Genomic DNA, 20,074 nt, shown 5'->3' with positions numbered 1-20,074 from the left:
CTTTAAATATCACTAAGATTACGCAGCTATGTAATAGTCATCTGGCAACAGCAGAAATAACTAAGGGTCGAGACACATGGGTGGTCTCATCACTATACGCACAGTACAGTGACGACATAGAGCCATACCTACATATGATACAAGACATTGCTGAATACTCTAGAAATAAGAACCTAATTATATGTGCAGATATCAACGCTAAATCCACACTATGGCACTCGGACAGAACGGACGACAGAGGACGGAAAGTCAACGACGTCATACAGGAGACACAACTACATATTATAAATGAAGACGGACCTACACCTACATACAGAGGTCCAGGCGGATCTGCCACCAAAATCGATATTACTCTGGCGAATGACAGAACACTAGGACGACTGCAAAGATGGACCATACACGACTCTCTGACCACAAGTGATCACAACATAATAGAAATAAGTCTCACAACAAACAATTATCGCACCACACACAATACAACACACTTCAACTTTAAAAGAGCGAATTGGGACAGACTACAACAAATTGTTCAAAATGAGAATATATACAACATACAGGGAAGCGTGGACTACAGAGCACACAAACTGACACAAATCATCCAAACAGCACAAGAAACAGCAATACCTACGCACACACACAGCAAACAACGGGAAACACCATGGTCAGACGAATTAACCAGACTCAAACGTGACATGACAAGGAAACGAAAACTATACCAGAGGACATGGATACAAAGAGACAAACTACTGAGACTAGCTGCATATAGGGAAGCCAAAGAACTCTTCAAAAAGACATTATTTCAGACCAGGAAACAACATTGGGAGAGCTACTTGACCACACACACACAACAGAATATCTGGGGGGAACAATACAAGATCCTGACAGAAAAAATAAAGACCCCATTGGCATTAAGCACGCTACGGCAGGAAGACGGCACAATGACAGTGGGATGGAGAAACACAGCACAATATCTGCTGAACAAACTCCTCCCGGAAGATGCCACAGACTCAGACACACAGGAACAGATCACACTCAGACAAGAACTTCATGAACAGTATAACACCGACGCCGTCACCTGTCCCTTTGCGCACGAGGAAGTTGCGGTAGCGATAAGAGAGCTAAAGAATAAAAAAGCACCTGGACCCGACAGGATCCATGCAGAAGTGCTTAAGAGGCTAGCACCACAGATCACCCCATACTTAACAGAACTACTAAACGACGCCTTAAGGCTAGGCCGTGTACCGACAGTCTGGAAAACCTCAAATGCAGTCATCATACGAAAATCATCAGACAGAGACCAATCAGATCCGAAATCCTACAGACCAATATGCCTCATAAACACCATGGCAAAAATCCAAGAGAGGCTACTGTGTGACCGCTTGCAGGCTCACAGAACCCTACTTGGAATGAATCCCCACCAGTTTGGATTTCGGAAAGGGAAAAGCATCGATGATGCAATAAACAGAGCTTTAGAAATCACACAAAACACAGATAAAACATACTCTTTGGCAATCATGATAGACATCGCAGGAGCATTTGACAACCTGTGGTGGCCAGCACTGTTTATGAGGTTACGCCAGATGGAAGTACCCGCAGCCCTATACAACAGTCTTTTAGACTACTGCAGAGACAGAATAGTGGAATGGCGCGTGGGCAACCGGAAGGTAATAAGGAAAATTACCAAGGGATGCCCGCAGGGATCGATCTGTGGACCCATCTTCTGGGACATAATTTTTGAACCTCTCCTGCAACTGCTGGAGGAGGATATGAGGACAGACGGTGCTGTCGCCTATGCAGATGACCTACTGGTGGTCATCTCAGCAAATACAAGAGCCCAGCTAGAGGAGAAGGCGAGTGGCACACTGCAGACAATAACACAATGGTGCAACACAAACAAACTCAAGATAGCGGGCAACAAAACAACATACACACTGCTCAAAGGGCAACTCAGACGCAATCCATCTATTAAAATACAGAACAACAACATAAAGAGAATGACGGTAACCCGCTACTTGGACGTATACATAGATGAGAAGCTGAACTTCCATGAACATATCAGAATAACAACAAACAAGGCAGAAAAATTACTACATAAACTGGCAAGGATTAATTCAGGACAATACAGACTTCCTCTGTCAGTCACACGAACTTACCACTGCGCACTCTTCGAATCAGTGCTAAGCTTTGCGGCCAGTACATGGGCGCACAGACTCAACCTCGTCACAAACAGAACAGCGGTTAGGCGAGGGCAGAGAAGCGTCCTTCTGCGACTATCGGGAGCCTTCGGCACTACATCAGTTGAAGCACTGTGTGTCGTGCTAGGAATTTTCCCGATAGATATCACAATCAAATATCGGGCCGCTCTGTACTGGTTAAAGATGGGTAGACTAGACCAGGTCAACATATTGACTGGTTCCCCGCTGAACAATAAGCGGGACCTCAAAAAATGGAAAATCGACACATGGCAACAGGAATGGGGCACAAGTGATAAGGGACGGAGAGTCTATACATTTTTTCCGAACATAACGGAAAGATTAAGAATGAAACATGCCGATCCTAGCCGCGGCATGGTGCATTTCTTGACTGGCCACGGACCTTATCCCACGCACTTAAATCGCGTGAGTCTTAGAGACACATCAACGTGTACATGTGGAGGTATGGGAACCCCCGAACACACAATCCTATTCTGCGGGAAATACAGACAGCACAGGAACACACCTGGGATACAACACTTACAGACAGAGGAACACATATACGACGCGATCAGAACACCTGAACTTTGGGACATACTGAACGCACTAACAGACAAAATTTCTGACGAATGCCACAAAGAATACAGGAACAGAAGACCACACAGACAATAAACCTATATGCAGCACCCAGACAGACACCATAGTGTGGAAGAACTAAACTAAGTCTCAATATAAAACAACTGACATGCAATAGACTTACATAAGTAGACCTAAAACTGATAATAGATTAATGTATAAAATTAGACATAAACAGTGTCGGCGCACCGTCGCAATTGCCATCAGCTACCACGGCACTCTAAACCTGTATACAAGTAACCAGATAGAACATAAATAGAGATATCAAACGCCACAACTAGAATAGAATAGAACTTCCTAGGCTAAGGTTAGGGGACTGAGGATCAGAGGCTTGAAGATAAATCCCAAGACGCTCATCCTCAGTCCCCTACGGTGGTGGGACTATCATCTCTTCCTTTCCTATCGTCTTTTCTCCTCTTCAGACTAAACTATTCCTTGTATTTCCTTCTTCCAATTCAAAATTAATTTTTGTAAAATTTTTGTTAAATCGGTTTTGGGAAAGCTGCCAAAGTAAAGAAAAAAGAAAAGAAAAAAAAAAAAAAAAAAGCACAGACCCGCCTCCACGTGGCGGGACACGGGCAACGGTGCGACCGGATGCGGGAACTGGTGTGAGTTTCATCAACTACATCAGAGTCCGCACACCGGTCGTAGCGGCCAAGTGGTCAAAATAGACCCACCTTAAGCACTTAGGTGGTGGGTCGTAAAATCAGGGCGGCAAGTGAAAAAAAAAAAAAAAAAAAAAAAAAAAAAAAAAATATCCTTTCGAGCAAAATGCTTGAAAATCTCTAATTCTTCTAGAATATCTAGTCTGCACCCTTTCTTTTCGGTGTGCAAAATATTGCTATCGTAGATGGCTTTTGGGTGAATAATCTGTAATTAGAAGATGGTCAGCAAAAGACGAATTTTGGAGGGCTAGTGCCATTTTTTCTTAGCCAGTGTTCCTTTATATTTGGTAGTGAAGGCACGTCCTGTTTGTCCTATATAATAAGAGGAGCAAGTAACGCAGACAATTTTGTAGACACCAGAATTTTCTAAAGGGGAACGCATGGAATGTACATTATGAATGAAGTTTTTTTTTTCAAATTGTTATTAGTAGAAAAAGCAACGTTGCAATATATAAAGCGATCTTGATACTTACGTTCATAAAAAAAAAACTTTTCTTTAAATTATTACTTCTCTCATATGTTAAACAGGATCTTCACGTAATATGAAGTTTATGCAAGGCAAAAACTTATGGATTGTGTCGGACACTGAACGTCGACTTCTATGGTGCACTGGCCATGGACAGGGCTGTCAAGTGAAATAGTATTAATGGCTCTGAACACTATGGGACTTAACAGCTATGGTCATCAGTTCCCTAGAACTTAGAACTACTTAAACCTAACTAACCTAAGGACATCACACAACACCCAGTCATCACGAGGCAGAGAAAATCCCTGACCCCGCCGGGAATCGAACCCGGGAACCCGGGCATGGGAAGCGAGAACGCTACCGCACGACCACGAGCTGCGGACGAAATAGTATTAATTATGCTAATAAGATGTACGAGGGATACCTTCTCAGTCTGTACGGATAGTTTTCTTTCCTAGAGTTTGTCTCGTGTCATCAGACTTGCTACAGGTTTGAAGCGGCCGCCCAAGAGTTCCAAACTTGTGTCAACTACTTCCTCTCAGAGTAAACACTTGCAACCTACGTCCTCCATCATTTATTGGATGTACACCAATCTCTGTCTCCCTCTACAGCTTTTAGCCTCTACAGCTCCCTGTAGTACCGTGGAAGGTACTCCCAGACGTCTTCCGACATGTCTTGCCATCCTGTCCCTTCCTCTTGTCAGTGTTTTCCCTGTGCTCCTTCCTTTGCCAGTTCTGACCAGAATCTTGTCATTCCATACCTTATCAATCTACCTAATTTTCATTATTCTTCTGTAGCACCACACCTCAAATGCTTCGATTCTCTTCTGTTCCGGTTTTCACGAAGCTCCAAATGTACATTCTCAGAAATTTCTTCCTCAAATTAAGAGCTATGTTTGATACTGATATACTTCTCTTGGCCAGGAATGCCGTCTTTACCTGTGGTAGCCAGGTTTTCACGTCCGTCATGGGTTGTTTTGGTTCCAAGGTAGCACAATTCCGTACCTTCATCTACTTCGTGATCATCAGCTTTGATGTTAAGTTTCTCGGTATTCTCATTACTCCAACTTCTCATTACTGTCGTCTTTCTGCGATTTACTCTCAGTCCATATTCTACACTCTTAGATTGTTCATTCTATTAAACAGATCCTGCAATTCTTCTTCCTCTTCACTGACGATAGCAATGTCAACAGCGAATCTTATAACTGCTATCCTTTCACCCTGAATTGCAATCCCACTTTTAGACTTCTTTTTAACTCCCGTCATTGCTTCTTCAAAATGGCTCTGAGCACTATGGGACTAAACATCTGAGGTCATCAGTCCCCTAGAACTTGGAATTACTTAAACCTAACTAACTAAAGGACATCACACACATCCATGCCCGAGGCAGGATCCGAACCTGCGACCGTAGCGGTCGCGCGGTTCCAGACTGAAGCGCCTAGAACTGCTCGGTCACAACGGCCGGCCCATTGCTTCTTCAGTGTACAGTTTGACTAGCAGGAGCGAAGTCTCCATCCATCTAGAGCTACTGCCAGCGTAAACAGAATTCTTCGGATGAATTGTATGAAGACTTACATTTTTACTCAGAAAAAAAGAAAACAATTTTCCCGACCAACATCAGACGAACTTGATCACCTTCGCATTGCGGGAGTCTGTGAAGTGACAAGGGGTTGTGGCAAAGTGTTTGCAGGCGAAACTGAGAGGTCAGTATGAGAAAGTATTAAGAAGCACGAACGCCACACGCGTTTAAAACGAAACGTGAAATCTGCGGCACATCAGAAGAACTGCGACCAAACCAGTGTTAACCAAGAAATAGTACATTACGGAAGGATAGTTCGAGAAGGAGTTGAGGTTTGTAACAACGGAAGTGATTTCAGTGGCGGCACGGCGGTTGTAGGGCTGGTGGTTATCGCTGAAACGACTAGTTTTCGGTTATATCGGTTATTTTCAATGACAGTTTAACCTGAGTGTTAAAACTGCTCAAAAGATCTGGTTTCTAAAATAAATTATTTTTGCTTTTTTACTCCTGTTATTTCCTGCAATCAACACAGAAATTGAACGAAGATTTAAAAAGTTTGAATACCTCTGTTTCAAGATACATGGAATCATACTACTAAAAAAACAGGCATATAGAAGGAAACCTATTCCGTCCACCGTTCGCTGCTTTTCTGGGAGAGTGATTAGTGGTTGTGTACTACAAGAGAATCAGCAGTACTCTGCTACTGATGCCAAGTGTTTGAAACTCTGCTCAAAAATCATGTCGTACTTGAGGATCGTAACACTATTTGGGCATTAGGAAATGGTCAGCGCTAAATGGTGAAAACTGAAATTGAAGGACTCAATTTTCCTGTGTTAATTTGTCTGTTTTCAAGGGCTACAAGCAGATAAAGGCCTATTACGTAGACAAAGGCAACAGATCAGCTACTGAAACTTCCTGACAGATTAAAACTGTGCGCCGGACCGAGACTCGAACTCGCGACATTTGCCTTTCGCGGGCAAGTGCTCTACCAACTGAGCTACCCCAGCACGACTTACGACCCGTCGTCACAGCTTCAATTCTGCAAGTACCTCACCTCCTACCTTCCATACTTCATAGAAGCTCTTCGCAGAAGAGCTTCTGTGGTAGCTCAGTTGGCAGAGCACTTGCCCGCGAAAGGCAAAGGTCCCGAGTTCGAGTCTCGGTCCGGCAAACAGTTTTAATCTCTCAGGAAGATTCACATCAGCGCACACTGCGCTGCAGAGTGAAAATCTCATTCTGGAGATCAGCTACTTCTTCAATTTTTATTGTAAACTATGAATGAATTGTTAAATTATAAATTTTCTCCTTATATGGTGTCACAAGTCTATTGTCGCTCCTCCCGTTCTTAATTCTGTAAAGGAAATGCGGCATGGTACTTCACTGATACCCCACCTCGCAAAATGCTTACAGATTAGAGATTATGCCCTTCTGTAACACAACTGGTGTACGCCGACGACAGTGAGAAACTACCAAGCGAGGTGGCGCAGTGGTAGCACACTGGACTAGCATTCGGGAGGACGACGGTTCAATCCCGCGTCCGGCCATCCTGATTTAGGTTTTCCGTGATTTCCCTAAATCGCTCCAGGCAAATGCTGGGATGGTTCCTTTGAAAGGGCACGGCCGACTTCCTTCCCCATCCTTCCCTGATCTGATGAGACCGATGACCTCGCTGTCTGGTCTCTTCCCCCAAACAATCCAATCCAAAACAAGGCCCAAGTCAGAAAGTAACATATAGACGAGAGCGGAAACACTCGCACACTGCATATTCGCGCGTACCAACCAACAGGCCACGTCACAGGGTAACAGGCACGCTATTGTCTCAGTAATTTTGCACCAGTTCTTATGCCGTATGTTTGTAGCTCTTCTCTGTCGTAGTTGTTATTGAAACTGCACTGGTCGCTTTCCCCATTTTCTATAATAACGCAGTACTTCAAAGTAATGGAAATTTTACGAATAAAAACTAACTGGTGCTATGGCTGACGGATATTTCGGTTTTTTTACCCAGTTTGTTAATAAAAGCTAAAAAAAAGCATCTTTTGTAACCGAGAACAAACAAATGCCGAAAAAATACACGTTATTCAAAACTGAAAAACCGGTAGTGATTCTAACTGGTCGGTTTTTCCCATTCCCGAAAATAGCGAGTGGAGTGCTTGACTATCTATGGAGGTCATGCGTTCAGTACCGCAGAGGCGCGTTGATATTTTTATATTTGAAAGCATTCTGTGAGTGGAGCACAGCGATCGCTATAAAATGCTGCTACCGGCGGCCATAACAGCGGTGAAAAGCCTGATGATTGTCTTGAGGAATGAGCCGAAACTGGTTGCTAACAAATGAAAAATCTGGAAACGTGATCGAGACCGTTTTTATTTTATTTTTAGCAGTTAGTTTTCCTCGTTCCATTCCTGCCACGACGGCCTCTTTTCCACTCAGCCTGCTATCAGATGAGTAGTAGGGATCTTTCCTGAGCGGGGGAGGGAGGGGGAAGAGGGGAGGGAAGTCAAAGGCAGCTGGGACGATGGTCCCGCCACCCTCCCTCTCCTAGTGCCGCTCGGTGAACGAAAGGCAGCACTCTTGGTGCTATGAGGCCAATAGCCCAGTCACCGGCTTGCGGCACACATTTTACATACATGGGCTTCCAGCTTCTTCGCTTCCCGCCGTCTAGGAAGTAAACACCCAGCCACGGTGCGCGAGAAACACGAACAACTAGCGGAAAGGCATCTCTGCAGCACGTAATTAATATTTTGAGAAATACAGGATAGCGCACGAAATGTGTTATCAAGTGTTTCTTTCACAATTTACGAAGCACATTAGATATCCCGCTGGGATCTCTACAGCAGTACCAGCAGAGCTTGGAAAAACAAATGAGTTACGAAATGACGTGTAATTCACTATACTGCCGCTAGGAGACTAGTAAGCAGCAATGGCTGACAATGGAAGACTGACGACACAGCAACGATCGGCAATTGTGTTCCTTTTTCATGAAACGAAACGCCTTGTTGTGACTCAGAGGCGTTTTCGACAACAGTTTAAAACACGATGAGTCCCTTGCAAGAAGACCATCCACAGGTTGTACGATAAATTTGTACAGGAAGGAACAGTATTGGAAGCGAAGCGACCTCGTCCTAAGCCTGTTTGTTCGCCGGAGAATATTGAAGCGGTACGAGTTGCTGTACAAAGAAGTCCCGGGAAATCGTGAAGAAAGGCAGCAGTGCAACTGGGAATATCCAGACGCTCCGTTCAACGCATTCTTAAACGTGACCTCCATATGTACACATACAAGATGACCTGTGCACAGAAGCTCACTGAACAACACAAGCAGCAGAGACTGCTCAGTCGGCGGAGCATAGGGAAGAAACTCTCAACTACGTTTGGTTTTCAGACGAGACGCATCTTCATTTAGATGGTGTGGTTAACAAACAAAATGTACGCTTTTGGGCCACTGAAAACCGACAAGTACTTCATGAAAGACAACATTATGCTCCGAGGATTACAGCGTGGGCAGCAATTTCCAGTCACGGACTTACTGGACCCTTTTTATTTGAAGAAACTGTGAACAGCGAGCGTTATTTGAGCGTGCTTCGCAATAGCTTCATTCCACAGCGTCTTGTTACTGCCTTGCCCTTCTACACGCAGTGGTTCATGCAAGATGGAGCAAGGCCACATACTGCAAACACTGTGTTGGAGATTTTACACGAGCATTTCGACATGCGGATCATTTCAGTCAGGTTTCCAGGCCGCTTAAAGGACGGTCAAAATTGGCGCCCCAATAGTCGAGACCTCAATCCACGTGACGTTTTTCTTTTGGGGTACCTAAAGGAAAAAAAAAAGTTCCCAAAACGTCCATGTGATTTAATGGAGCTCAGAAGACATTCTTCAAGCTTGCAGTGAAATTACTGAAGACATGTGCCGTAGGGTAATCACTAACTTCAGTGTTCGTTTGAAGGAAGTTAGGAAACGAAATGGTGGACATATTGAGCATGTGCTGAGTTAGAACAAATCTCCATGGACGGCTATTCATTATAGTATATGTTCCTTTCAGAATGTATTGACAATAAAGTTTATATTCAAAAACAAAATGGTAACACATTTCGTGAGCCACCCTGTATTTCCCCTCTCTTTCTCTGCCTGCTTGTCTAACTACGCAGTGACGACAGCCGACAGCCCCACAATAGTAGACAGAAAAATGTCACCCAGCAACGTCCCATCTGCAGAAAAAGCGCAGGAAATCTCCATTTTATAAACGAATGAGACTATGACTTTTCATTTAAGGTACACATGCTGTGCTGTGACGTGATCGGTATGACTGGAAATCAAAACATTTCGAAAGCCGCGATCACAGTGTAGATACTTTTATTGTTTCAAATTGACCGGTTTCACTCCGTCGGCAGTGAAGTGCTGTGCAGTCACGTTCGCTGCCAACATGCGTGGGCGAGAGGAGGATTTTATCAACTTTGTGCAGTTTATCAGCTGGAATTCTATCAAGACATGTATACGTGGGGAGTGCCTTTATGCTTCGACTTCACGTAATATACTAAACTTTCTTGAGACAGAGAAGTTTATGTTCATAAATGAGCAAAATTTGTAGTTGGTACGATCAATGGCAGCTAACTCTAAATGTGGAAAAGTAAATCGGTTTAATGGGAGAATTTAGGAAAGAGTGGTTTAGCTGTAAAGGAGAGCTCGTTTAGGACGTCGAAACAATTCAGAGGCGCGCTGGTAGATATGTTACCGGTAACTTCGAATTTTACGCAAGTGTTACGGACATGCTTCGGGAATCCAAATGGGGATCCCAGGAAGGAAGGCGATATCCTTTTCGGGAAACAACTATTCAGAAAATTTAGAGAACCGGCAATTGAAGCTAACTGTCGAGTGATTCTAATGCCGCCAACATAGATCGCACGTAAGGTAACATACGAGAAATTACGGCTCACACGGAAACATACAGACAGTCGTTTTTCTCTCGATCTACCGGGTGATCAAAAGGTCAGTATAAATTTGAAAACTTAGCAAACCACGGAATAATGTAGATAGAGAGGTAAAAATTGACACACATGCTTGGAATGACATGGGGTTTTATTAGAACAAAAAAAAAAGTTCTCAAAACGTCCGACAGATGCGCTTCGTTTGGTGATGATCGTGTGCTCAGCCTCCACTTTCGTCATGCTTGGCCTCCCAGGTCTCCAGACCTCAGTCCGTGCGATTATTGGTTTTGGGGTTACCTGAAGTCGCAAGTGTAGAGTGATCGATCGACATCTCTAGGGATGCTGAAAGACAACATCCGGCGCCAATGCCTCACCGTAACTCCGGACATGCTTTATAGTGGTGTTCACAACATTATTCCTCGACTACAGCTATTGTTGAGGAATGATGGTGCACATATTGAGCATTTCCTGTAAAGATCTTCATCTTTGCTTTGTCTTACTTTGTTATGCTAATTATTGCTATTCTGATCAGATGAAGCGCCATCTGTCGAACATTTTTGAACGTTTGTATTTTTTGGTTCTAATAAAACCCCATGTCATTCCAAGCATGTGTGTCAATTTGTACCTCTCTGGCTACATTATTCCGTGATTTATTCAGTTTTCAAATTTATACTGACTTTTTGATCACCCAGTATTTGCTAGTGGAAAGGAAAGTAAACGACTAGTACTGGTACAGTGAATTGTGGAGTATCTGTCTAGAGGTAGATGCAGAACATGCCAATTTTGTAGCAAGTTCCACAAGATCAGATGATGGCAGCGTAAGACTGTTGCAACCAGTCATCTTCGAACAGTAAAAGTGTCTAAATGCGATCGCGGCATACCAAGTATGTTAAATCCCACTGATCTTTTAGCTGCCCGGGAACACCAGAAGATCCTGAAGAAGATCCCGGTAGAGGGGTCGAAACTTCGACCGTGTAAGAAGAAACTGAACAGCAACATGACGCGAAGTAGCAGCGTAAAAGACTTTCTCTTCAGTAACAGCAGCCTCGGAAGTTTGCAGCCTTCGAAATTATGATGTTTAGTTCTACTACATGTGAGAATCTCGTTGTGGTGTTTATCTCTACTCTGCATTGACCATTATGTAGGTTTTTGAAAAATATGTAAAAATCAGCCAACTGGTTGCAAAGGTTTTCTAGATACCTTGACCAGGTTTCGTCACCTATAAGGGTGACTTCATCAGAAGGTAAGGTAATTACATGAATAACACATCGCCAAAGATGTACAGTGATCTCTGACGATATGTTCTTCATGAAATTACCTTACCTTCTGATAAAGTCACCCTTAGAGGTGACGAAACCTCGTCAAGGTATATAGAAAACCTATGCAACCGGCTGGCTGATTTATACATATTTTTCAAATTTCTGTATACAGTTGCCGCAAACGTCAGCCATGTTCAGAGTTGTACATTATGTAGATAATAATGCGCTTAAGACCCTTCATGCAAGTAGAGCAGCATCACAGTTGCATGTGGAGAACCCGTATTCCCGCCGCGGCAGTCGAGAGGCGCCACTTTTTCCCCGTGCCACTAATATTTCCAGCCGTTTTAACTTTATGACTCCACTGGACTTCCCCAACCATTAGCATCACTCTACTGCGGCCTGGGGGCTGCGACTGAAAGCACCATCAATCGGTTTATGTTTCGCCCGTTGTGAACTCGTGATGGACTCCCATGGTGTCCGTAGAAAAAGAAGGCCATGCGATACAGTAACACAATAAAACTAGCGGTTCCCTCATTCAACAACAGTTGAACAGGGGTCTCAAGAATAAAAAATAAACGATTAGTAAATATCAGTAAATTTGCTCTCACTTTTACCAGTTACATTCTTGCCATTCTCTCAGGAACAACGAAGAACGTAACGATATAAAAAAATAAATGATGAATTGTAAATACAAGTCATTCGTGTACCACATCTGCATCTTACAGGTGTGTCGTGAGATTTGTAAGTTTCTTTGTTGCATCACTTCCGTTTATGCTCATATGTTTATATTCATGACACTTAAGTCCTCCTTGAAAGGAGGATATAAGATGAACATCAACAAAAGCAAAACGAGGATAATGGAATGTAGTCGAATTCAATCGGGTGATGCTGCCGGAATTGGATTAAGAAATGAGACACTTAAAGTAGTAAAGGAGTTTTGCTGTTTGGGAGCAAAATAACTGATAATGGTCGAAGTAGAGGTTATAAATTGTAGACTGACAATGGCAAGGAAAGCGTTTCTGAAGAAGAGAAATTTGTTGACATCGAGTATAGATTTAAGTGTCAGGAAGTCGTTTCTGAAAGTATTTGTATGGAGTGTAGCCATGTATGGAAGTGAAACGTGGACGATAAATAGTTTGGATAAGAAGAGAATAGAAGCTTTCGGAATGTGGTGCTACAGAAGAATGCTGAAGATTAGATGGGTAGATCACATAAATAACCAGGAGGTACTGAATAGGATTGGGGAGAAGAGAAATTTGTGGCACAACTGGACTAGAAGGACGGATCGGTTGGTAGGACATGTTCTGAGGCATCAAGGGATCACAAATTAAGTATTGGAGGGCTGCGTGGAGGGTAAAAATCGTAGAGGGAGACTAAGGGATGAGTACACTAAACAGATTCGGAAGGATGTAGGTTGCAGTAGGTACTGGGAGATGAAGAAGCTTGCACAAGATGGAGTAGCATGGAGAGCTGCATCAAACCAGTCTCTGGACTGAAGACCACAACAAGAACAACAACAACAACAATTAACATATTTGTAAAATTTGTATCTCACAGTTGCTCTATAATAAAAAATGTTTCGTTTGTACACTGAGGCGACAGACGTCATGGGAGACACTCTAGTGTCAGAGTTGTTCTCCCCGTCGTAACGCACTGGCATGGAGTCAACAAGTAGTTGAAAATCCCCTGCGGAAATATTGAGCGATGCCGTCCATAATTGCGAAACTGTTACCTGTGGAGGATTTTGTGGACGAAATGACCTCGCGATTATGTCTCATAAATGATCGATGCTATTCGTGTCAGGATGTCTTGGTGCCCAAATCATTCTCTCGAATTGCCTACAATGTTCTTCAAAACAATAGTGAACAGCGCCCTGGTGAAATGGCGCATAAATATTTCATCTTTGTTTGGGAACGTGAAGTCCATGACTAGCTGGAAATGGTCGAAAAGTAGCCGAATATAAACCTTTATAGTCAATGATCGGTTCAATGGGAGCAGAGGACCCAATCCATACCGTGTGAACACTGCCGACATCATTATGGAGCCACCATCAGCTTGCACAGAGTCTTGTTGACAGCTTGGATCCAAGGCTTCGTGGTGTCTGCACCATATTCGAACCATACCGTCAGCTCTTACCAACTGAAATCGGGTACCATCTGACCTGACCATGGTTTTCCAGTCGTCTAGGGTCTAACCGACATGGTTACAAACCCAAGACAGGCGCCGCAGGCGATGTCGTGCTGTTAGCAAAGGCATTCGCGTTGGTCGCTTCCTGCTGTAGCCCATTAACGGCAGATTTCGCCACACTGTCCCGACGGGTACGGTCGTTGTACATCCAACACTGATTTCTGCTGTCATTTCACGCAGTATTGCTTGTCTGTTAGCACTGACAACTCTACAGAAACACCGCTGCTCTCGGTCGTCAAGTGAAGGTCGTCGGCAACTTCTCTCGTCCGTGGTTAGCGGTAATGTCTGAAACTTGGAATTCTCGGCAAACTCTTGACACTGTGGTTCTCGGAATATTGTATTTCCTAATGATTTCCCAAATGGAATGTCCCATGCGCCTAACTCCAACTACCATTCCGCGTTCGAAGTCTGTTACTTCCCGTCCTGCGCCCATAATCAGGTGAGAAACCAGTTCATCTGAATCATTTGGTCACAAATGACAGTTCCGCCAATGACTGCCTTTTACACCTTGTATACTCGATACTGCCGCCAGCTGTACGTGCTCATACGACTATTGCATCAGGTTTCTCACCTGTGTATTTTTCGTGTTTGCTTTTTTGTGTTTTCGGAAAAAATCGTGTGGACAGGTGTTGTGTAAGTCTGAAAAGTACTTTGTTTTGACCCAAACGGAAAAAAGGTTGAGAAACGCGGGTATTGTCCACGGCAGATGGTAGTTCGTACCAATATTGTGAACTTCTTTCCTGTTCCATTCACGTATTGGCGTAGGGGGAAAATTACTTTTTACATAGCCTGACAAAAAGTTATGGACGCAGAATGGAAGCATAAAGCGAAATGTAACTTCACAGGTTGGCATGGTATGTGTTGATATTTTGGTGATTATAAAATAGATTCAAATTTACAAAGAAGTCGGCAGTGTAAGCCCATTTAACAGTATAACGGAGCATCCCATCTCATCTCGAAGCCCGCACTAATTCTGGTCCTCACACATATCGTGTGAGGGGCAGATCAGGGGATATAACAAAATTGCAGATCTCTGCCGAAACATGAGAGAAAAAGCGACTTTTAGGAGGGGCTCCCTGTGTATTACTCTCTTTTTAATGAGCGCAAAAATTTATTAGTATTAGCTGTACCCTGCCAAGCTCTGTTGCGGCTTAGTCTGCTTAAATGGAAAAGAAAGATGTATCAGAATTGGATACACGTCCTTATCTCCTTTTCTCCCCTGAGTCTGTCCATCTCCCCATCCCCTTTTCTCTGTCCCTTGCTTCTCCTTTTCTCCTCTCTCTGATCGTGATGTCTTCATACTCCTCCTCCTCCTCCTCCGTCTGTCCATCTTCTCCTCTCCCCTCTCTCTCTACAACTTCCTGCTTCCTCTCTCAGTCCATCATCTCCCTTTATCTGTTTCTCATCTATGTCGTGTCCTGCCCACTCGTCTCTTATAGCGTGTGCCGCACGGATGTCCGCGCGGTTTGAGGTGCCGTGTCACGGTTTGCGCTGCTCCTACCGCCGAAGGTTCGAATCGTCCGTCGTGTGTGTGTGTGTGTGTGTGTGTGTGTGTGTGTGTGTGTGTGTGTGTGTGTGTGTGTGTGCGCTGTTCTTAGCATAAGTTACTTTAACTAGTTTGTAAGTCTAGAGACCGATGACCTCAGCAGTTTGGTCCCTTAGCAATTCACACACATTTGAACATTTCTTACAATGCACCTAAAAGATGCTGCTTTCTCTGATAGCTATACGACAATTCAAGCAAATCATATGAAATGGTTTTTATTACAATAAAGTAGATTGACAATACTTTACTTTGGTTACAACCAGCTGTAGCAAGCAATGGGCGACTTGCAAATAATTAATGTTTCTAGCTATATACAATGTCATGCAAGTCATTCACACTCGCTCATAAGTCACTGCTATCGTTAATATCACTGCTCTTTTAGACCTCTCTGCTAGTGTTCGTCTTCCACTGTCCGTCCGTGACTGGCAGGAGCGGCGCTTATACTCTGTTCTGGTAGAGGCCGCTCCTGAATCCTGAAGTGGTGACTTCCTAATCAGCGTGCTATCGGCTTACGTCGTCTCACAGCCTGCCTGCTCTGGCGTTCTTCATCTTCGAGGCGGCGCTTTGCGTTACGTCAGAACAATTCCCCCCCCCCCTCCTCTCTCACTCTCTCTCTCTCTCTCTCTCTCTCTCTCTCTCTCTCTCTCTCTCTCATATACTCTCGATTTCTCCTCCCCCTCCCACCCTCCACCTCCTCCTGTCCCCTCTCTCTGTCAATCTCTCCTTCTCCCCTTTCTCTGACCTTCAGTCATGTGTATTGTTATTGCAAATTCAAATTCTGTTGTAATTGCCCAATCATAGATCAATAAACCATAAATACAACATTTTTGTTTTCAATCAACGTTTCAGTATTGTCTACTTTATAACATTCCCTTTCATTAAATTTATATATAACGTATAACATATATTTTAAAAAAAATAGGTAAATAAATACTCGCGCGTGTGCCAGTGTAAGGTTGTGTTAAAATTTCAAAACAATCGGCGAAAAACTTTCACTAGTTTCAGAGGTTATAGATTTAAACAAATCAACTTTTTTTTTAAAGTTTCCGCGCACACACACACACACCAGATGGCTTTCCAGTAGGTATATAAAAACATTCGAGTATTCGAATGCAAAATTTCAAAGCAATTCATGGAGAACTTCCAGTGATTTCAGATGTTTGTAGTTACATAGAAAATGTAGATGTTACTAATCGCAAATCTCCGAAAGATTTTGACTTGTCGCTTTGAAATTTTGACACCGAAAGCTCGTGGGCAGTAAACCACTTGACGCGGCTTGAAACCCGAGAATGTTTCATTAAAACAACCGACCATGTTCTGAAGTCAAATGCCATGTCTACCCGGATCATATGGTCAGGAGAAACACTGCTGTTCCTCTGCAAAATAACGTGAAGAGTGGATCCTCTCCACCATCCTTGCCACCGATGGTCATCCGCAATAGTGGAGGCCCACGACGTCATTCATCAGCTGTCCATGCTTCCCAATTACACCACCATTCCTAAGGTAGCCATTTGCCTCGTGATGTTAACGGCAGCCAATGAGTAGGACGGCAATCCCGTAGCCCAACTGTTGATAGTCTTCAACCAATGAAGCAGGCAGACGTAGAATGTTGCAGGGAGTCCATTATTTCTTCTCGGATGGTAGGACCAGGTTTGAAGCGGTGACGATGTGCTCGGTTCACAGCACCGCGATGCGTTGTGGTCATCAGACGTGCTCGACTGGAACCTTGTCGATGACTGTGCCTCACCTTCTCGAGCGGCCCAACATCAGCCCAGTGTCACATCAGAATCATACAGTGAAGACTTTCACGACCCGATGTTTAAGCTGCCGAGAACTCTTCCGGGTCGTATGGCCATGGTCCATGGAACTCTTCTATTCCCGACGTTTCGTCCAAAGCTACGTTGGACATCTTCGGAGGTGCTCCTAGTTGTGCTGAGTCTCGCCGACAAGACTCGCCACATCCAGGAGCACCTCGGAAGATGTGCAACGTAGCTTTCGACAAAACGTCAGGGGTAGAAGAGTGCCATGGACAGCGGCCATACAACCCGGAAGAACTCTCGGCACTGTCACATCAGAATGCCTCTGAGATCTGGATGCTGGACGATTCGACCAACTGGCCAAATGGAGTCCCACAGTGAGGCCCGTTCCTGTTCTGGATACGCAGCATCCTCGTGCCCTTCTCAACGATCTCTCAACATCCGATGCTGTGCACGACCTTTATATACCGCGCTAGGCTTGGTAACAACACTAAACACGAACAATGCAAATCCCCTCCGGTGGCCATTCGATCTGTCAAAAAGAATTTCAACTCCGATGATTCACGTAACTGCTGAAGGTGGGTACGTATTCAAAGTCAACGGCTTTCCGGGCGGGAAGGAGCGGCTGGTCCTCGGCACGAATCCGACCGCCGGATTTCTGTCGAGGTCTGATGAACCGGCCAGTCTTTGGATGGTTTTTAGGCGGTTTTCCATCTGCCTCGGCGAATTCAGCCTGGTTCCTCTTATTCCGCCTCAGTTACATTAAGTCGGCGATTGCTGCGCAAACAAGTTTTCCACGTACGCGTACACCACCATTACTCTACCACGCAAACATAGGGGTTACACTCGTCTGGTGTGAAACGTTCCCTGGAGGTTCCACGGGGAGTCGAACTGCACTGGGTTCGGTGTGGGGGCGGCGGAGGGGTGCAGTGGACTGCGGTAGTCGTTGTAGGGTTCTGGACCACTGTGACTGAGGCGAGGACGGAGCCTCTCCGTCGTTTCTAGGTCCACAGTTAACATACAATACAATACAATACAGAACAGTAAAATACAAATCAATACAATAAAATTCAATATAAGCCGGCCGGGGTGGCCGAGCGGTTCTAGGCGCTACAGTCTGGAAACGCACTACCGCTACGGTCGCAGGTTCGAATCCTGCCTCGGGCATGGACGTGTGTGATGTCCTTAGGTTAGTTAGGTTTAAGTAGTTCTAAGTTCTAGGGGGCTGATGACCTTAGAAGTTAACTCCCATAGTGCTCAGAGCCATTTGAACCGTTTGAATTTAATACAATACAATTCAACGTTACATTGACATCCGACCACGTATTTCGGCTGTTTCACTTTTCTTGTCAGGAACTGTAAATTTACCGAAGCATGGAAATAGCGGACACAATACAACTGGATGAACTTTAGTAACAGTTGTATGGGGCCTAAAGCTGACCCCTGAGGGAACCCATGTTTCAGTTTTGCCTGTCTGTTTCCGTTAGGAGATAAACAGGACAAGAAGGCGCTTATTACAAAGTTTGGCCATTTACTCGTCGCCCATCGCATCTGCCAACGGCGGACGCGGCGGCGGCGGGTGAGTTTTTTGGAGCAGCTGTTGTTTACGGCTGCGCGCGGCCTGCGCGTCCCCCGGGTGCGACCACCGAGCCCACCCACACCACGGCAGCAACAGCAGGCCACACAGTACACAGCGCGGCGCAGCACTGGCCGCTTTGATTAATGTACGGCGCGCGCTGCCCCGCGCTGCTTTATGGCTCGCCTGCGACGCGGAAAATTAAACAAGCGGCCCACGCACGGCAGCGTGGGCGACGCGGAACAGCGGCAGCGGGGAGAGGCGGAAAGGGACTGCAAGGCTGACTGGCCGGCTGGCCGGTACTACTCCAGGGGCGAGGCGCGCCGTCCACCACGTGTCCGAAACACTCCCACACCGCTCCGCCCTATTAGGCGTGGTTCTCACTGATGCGATTCGATATGCGACACGATACGCGATGCGTCTCACAATACTGAACACAAGCAACCCCCCACCCACCCACCCATTGGTGGATTGCGTAGGAAAGTACCAGAGGCGTTCAGTAAGCAATGAATCACATGTTTGTATGTCCTCGGCCAATTCCGGTTGAAATACAGAGGAATCTGATGTGGGATATCGTGTAATATTCCCGTTTCGGCCCCTGTATGAATTTCCGATAGGTGTCAGTTCTATACTTAGCCTGTAACAGAGGTGCGTCGGAAGCATAGAGGTGCCAGAGCACTGCCAATATTCATGGTCATAGGCGCTTGCGGAGTGTCTGCGGGGACCTGTTGGCGAACAAAAGCACGGTGAGTCGTTGGGCGAGGTGCGGATGGTCATCGCACGAGGTCGAGCAGACATGTCTGATCTCCCACGTGTTGGCCGGTCGCGCACAGCTATGACTCCTGCAATGTTGGAACACACTCATTCGAGGTGATCGACGGATCACAAACAAACACCTCGCTACGCAACAGGTCGTGTGTTGGTGGTGCTGACACATTCGTTCGCCAGTTGGGTACTCAAATGTGTGTTCCCGTTGCGTTCCTCGCCGCCTACTAGAAGACCACAGAGGGCAACAAAGGACTATATGCGCTTTACCAGGCTGATCGTGACCTTTTTTTGTCGAAAACAATCACAGGCGATGTAACATGGGTTCATCGCTGCGAACCGGGAACAAAACGATGATCCTTGGAGTGCAGCCATACTACCTGTCCTCCGAATGAAAAATTGAAAGACGCACCCTCAACCGGTAAAATCAGAAAATCAGGGGGTATGGGGCTCCTCTGGGACTGCGAAGGGGTTATTCAGTTTGATGTCCTCCTCCGTCGTGCAACGACCAGCTCTGAAGTATATTGTGCTACCCTAAGGAAAGTGAAGAAACGGATTCAGCGTGCTAGTCGCCTCAAAAAATGC

The 20,074-nt window shown here is 45.1% G+C and overlaps 1 protein-coding gene across 1 annotated transcript in view; it reads left to right on the top strand.

Annotated features, from left to right (window-relative positions):
• Positions 1–18,871, top strand: part of LOC126427936 (uncharacterized protein DDB_G0285291-like) — a 33,726-nt gene extending 14,855 nt beyond the window's left edge. The window contains exon 2 of the mRNA XM_050089828.1: positions 18,636–18,871. Coding sequence (XP_049945785.1) covers positions 18,636–18,871 — 236 coding nt within the window. The remainder of the gene's footprint in view (positions 1–18,635) is intronic.
• Positions 18,872–20,074: the final 1,203 nt, after the last annotated feature.

The sequence above is a fragment of the Schistocerca serialis genome, chromosome 12 (assembly GCF_023864345.2).
Source record: "Schistocerca serialis cubense isolate TAMUIC-IGC-003099 chromosome 12, iqSchSeri2.2, whole genome shotgun sequence".
In the NCBI taxonomy this organism is placed as follows: domain Eukaryota; kingdom Metazoa; phylum Arthropoda; class Insecta; order Orthoptera; family Acrididae; genus Schistocerca; species Schistocerca serialis.
Note: the sequence above shows the minus strand (reverse complement) of the source record. Positions and strands in the feature narration are given on the sequence as shown.